Source organism: Sparus aurata, chromosome 18, assembly GCF_900880675.1.
Source record: "Sparus aurata chromosome 18, fSpaAur1.1, whole genome shotgun sequence".
NCBI lineage: Eukaryota > Metazoa > Chordata > Actinopteri > Spariformes > Sparidae > Sparus > Sparus aurata.
The window spans coordinates 28,700,574-28,704,812 of NC_044204.1; the positions used below are offsets into that span (position 1 = coordinate 28,700,574).

General features: G+C 40.1%; 1 protein-coding gene across 1 annotated transcript; it reads right to left on the reverse strand.

Moving 5' to 3' along the window:
• Window positions 1-4,008, reverse strand: cdx4 (caudal type homeobox 4). Its single transcript, XM_030397056.1, has 3 exons — window positions 3,406-4,008; window positions 1,799-1,944; window positions 1-764 (listed from the first exon to the last, which is right to left on the reverse strand). The coding sequence occupies exons 1-3, from the start codon at window positions 3,839-3,841 to the stop codon at window positions 531-533; spliced, it is 816 nt and encodes a 271-aa protein (XP_030252916.1). The 5' UTR covers window positions 3,842-4,008; the 3' UTR covers window positions 1-530.
• Window positions 4,009-4,239: the final 231 nt, after the last annotated feature.

The following is a 4,239-nucleotide window of genomic DNA, read 5'->3' on the forward strand; positions in this document are numbered from 1 at the left end:
TACTGCAAAAGAAAAACATTTTATTTACATTTTTTTGAGCGTTGCCATCAAACGACCCGTATCATTCAAAAATTGTGCTGAAATAAACGAGTGTAAATGATTTGTCAAAGTCAAAGCAGGTCGTCCAGAGTGACCTGAGCTACACACAACTTCATTAACAACGTCCCTGAGTTCTCATCTTTTATTCACAAACACTTCATCACATACAAAAAAAAAAAAAACAAAGAACAAAAAGGATATTTATATCTTATTAACTCACAAACAAAATTTAAAGCTTTTAAGTTTGAAACACGTCGATTTTTTCTTTTTTTTGTCTTTAAATCCCCACGTTATTAGATCTATTCTATAAAAAAAAGCAATATTTTGAAGAGCCTCCAGCATTTCGTTGCTGTAAAATGACATCTTTATCCACAAGCTCGGTGCTTCAGGACGACAGTTCAGATCCCCTGCTGCCTGTCAGGTGTCCTGTCCGCAGGTCGGAGTGCTCAGTTATTGTGTTCGGTGGTCCAGACGACCACAGGTGAGCTGCTTCACTGAGTCACTGTCACCTGCTGTATATTCCTGATAGATGGCAAGGTGTTCATTCCCTGAGGAGGGTACAGAGAGCCGTGGATGTCTGAGGGGCTGAGAGAGCCCGGCACCGGCAGAGGGCTCACTGATCCCGGGTCGCTGTGCACAGAACCGCCGCTGCCGTCAGACTGACCCAGCTTCTTCTTGATCAGCTTCCTCTCTTTGGCTCTGCGGTTCTGGAACCAGATTTTCACCTGGAGACGCCAAAAGAAAAGGACATTTAATACATATTCATGTGCATGGGTTAATTCTGCTAACATACACGTTGTTCTATAATCCCAAATAAATGCAATTAAATAGAAAAGAGATGCGTTTAGTTAAAGAAAAGAAGGAAACACACACAAACACACACACACATATACATATTTTGGGTGTAAACTACATTATTCTCCTTGCCAGCCCTTTATTATGATGATAACAAAAACATTTCAAAATCAAAGAAAAGACAAGAAAATAATTCACCTAGATCACAAATACAAATTGATGTTTTCTTTAGGAATATTGAATGTTAAATATATTTTTTGTAGTCTAAATTACCTTAAACTCCTAAATTTAAAATCCTAAAATAAGATAAAAATGCAGTTTTAAAAATAAGAGTGGATAGAAAATAAAAACTATCAATAAACACTATTTATTTGGGTGTGTGCTGCTTTATTTTATCTTCATGTCATTTAATTCTAAATATAATAATTAAATCAATTAAATACATCAGCACAATATGTCAATTTACACAATTTACACATAAATAAGACGTTTAAAAATGATACAATTATACTAGATATAGGTTTAGTATAATGATAATATAATTTCTTATTATTTTCTGCTTTAATTTCAAATTATTATTAAATCTAAAAACCTGTGAATGCACCAAATATCAGGATCTGATTTATAATATAACATGTTTGTAATTAAAGATTAAATTTTTTTTTTTAAAGAATTAATTAGCAAAACCAGCTAAAGACAAAAAATATATCAGGTTCATTGTGTTTAAATATAAATATATAAATATAAAAGTTTCATTTCTGTCTTGAGTGTAAATATTCAGACAACTGTCACAAAACTTTGTTAGTTACACATGTAGAAACTGTTTCTATGTGGCTGCTCATCCACATCATTCACTGAGTTTATCACATAATATCAAATCATGTAATACATCATCATCACCATCATGTATTCTTCCTTGATGAAAACAAACCACACAGGAGTATCTAACTGATTATAAACGTACCTGTCTTTCCGACAGGCCGAGGTTGACCGCCAGCTCAGACTTCCTCCTGATGGTGATGTATCTGTTGAAATGAAACTCCTTCTCCAGCTCCAGCCGCTGGTGGTCTGTGTAAACTACCCTGTACTTCTCCTTCGTCCTTGTTTTACCTGAGAAGACGACAAACAAAATCAAAAAAACACACAGTTAAGATCGAGATTTTCTTTTCTTTTAGCAGCCAGGTGGTTGAACTGGAAGATTTACGCAGCGCAGGCTGCATGCCAGGACCGGCCTATCTGCGCATAGCATCTTTATTAGCTGCTCCTCAAATCCACATCGCTCTGCTGCGGCTTCAGATACGCAAATTGAGCTTGTTTTGTCTTTGCTTTGATCGCAGTTGTAGTACAGTGAATTTCAAACAGCCAGTGACAAGTTAAAAAGAAACGCACAACAGTAAGTAGGAGATAAGAGAGAAAAACGTGTGCGGGCCCACAAACTGACGCGTTATTGCGCGTAAAAACACCTCCAGACAACACGAGGGTTCGTGTGAAAGTGTTGTTTTACGATTTTACAGGATCGTTAAAGGAGTGCATGTTGAAAACAAATGGCTGACGAAGACAAATCTGATCTGAAGTTTTTTTGCAGAATGTGAAAGACAGCCGCGTTTCTCCAGTAAACCACAAGCTGACTCCATTGAACCAGCAGAGTGTCAGTTTATTTCCAGGCCCTCAGAATAAGAACTATTCGATCTGAAAAGTGTAATTCGCGCTACTGTAAAGACCTTACAGTTTGTAGCAGCCCCACGTTGGGAGTCATTGGCTGTGAAAAACGTCACTCTTTCCGGCAATATAACTCTGTGAGAGGAAGGGAAGCTTGGTGCATATCAAAGTGAAGAGGTGTTGAAAGCAAAGGCCACCGCCTGGATATGACGGATAACACTCCAAACACCAAACAATGTGACAGGGAAGTCGAGCTCACATCTCCAGGATTCACGACATTAACATCACAACTGGGCCTGGCGCCGATTCCTCACACCTTTCTTTCTTTTTCTCTCTCTTTTTTTATTGTTTTATTTCTAGCAGCTCAGGAGAGAATACAGTGCACCGAGCTGCGTGTCCTCAGACCAGTTTCACAGCAAAGTTATGAGATATGGAAATGAGTTCTGGACACGTTTCTGCAGCCAGTCTGATGCAATTCATTATAATTATTGTATGTAGTTATTTATTCTAATGTGTCGCCTTTAAACATTGTCATTCTGCTAACATGCGTCACTGTTTATAAGCTAAATGTGAGCAACTGGCAGAAGACAAGTGTCAACAGAGGAAAAAAAGAGTTTGCTTCTGTTTTTAAAATTTCTATCGACTTCTTGTGCCCTTTCTCTTTTTTTGTTAACACAACGTTTAACCACATTTTTTTGTCGAACAAATTCGATTGGAAATTTTATTTTAAACGAGCTGAAACTTTAAGAAAAAAAACATATTTCAGATGTGTGCGTAAAATCCTCACGGAACCACACATTCTTCCGTGCGCAAAAAAAACAACATTTTTTGGGGAGGTTGTTGCAAGAAAAAAAAGGCAACGAAAACAGAATCGAATGACAACATTTTTGGACACAAAGCTGATAGACTCACCTGTGGAAGAGGATTGCGCAGTTTTACTCATCCACTGGAATGAATTGCGTCTTTCTCTGTCTGGAGAAAGTTGTCCAACATTTACGTTCTCCGGCGGCGGCTGTAACACCGCAGCTCCTGGAGGATGCATGTGACTGTACTCAGACGAGCAGTAAGGAACCTGTCCTGGAGACGAGTTGTTCATGGGTGTGGGAATAGTATTGGGTGGTCCCAGACTGTATGCGCCCCAGTCCTCCCGTGGGGCTCCATACGAAGGTCCCCAACTCCCCGACGACTGTGCGTGCGTATCCATGTTTGGCACATGATGGTATCCGGTAAAGTCGGGGTACTGTGGTGTCGAAACAAAGTTCTGTGGGGGCAGGTTGATGCTCGATCTTCTCACTGGCCCTTGGTGATACATGCCGCTTTCTTTATCCAGAAGATATCCCACATACATGATTTGTACAAAAACAACTGAATATGGTAAAAACAGCAAACGGGGAGGATGTTGTGGCCTGTATTAAGGCGACATTGCGGCCCTGAAACTCTCAAAAAGAAAACAATCCTTCTGCTGTTTGTGTAGTCCAAATGGGTTCCCAGTGTGAAATGCGACGTAGGTCCAGCCTGTCTCCAGTCTCACATGATGTGGCTCTGTTGACAAGACAGTAAAGGTATACTAAGGCCTTCCTGACGTCAGCCAACTCCTCAACTCTTGAAGATTTGCATTCAAATGAGAGTGACCGACGCTGCCGGCCCCAGCTGTCCCCTCGCGCCTGTCCCGTAGCGCGTCATCACCTGACAGCGGGCCTATCCTGAACACGAGCTCTCCCCTCCATGAATATATTAACACGGCGG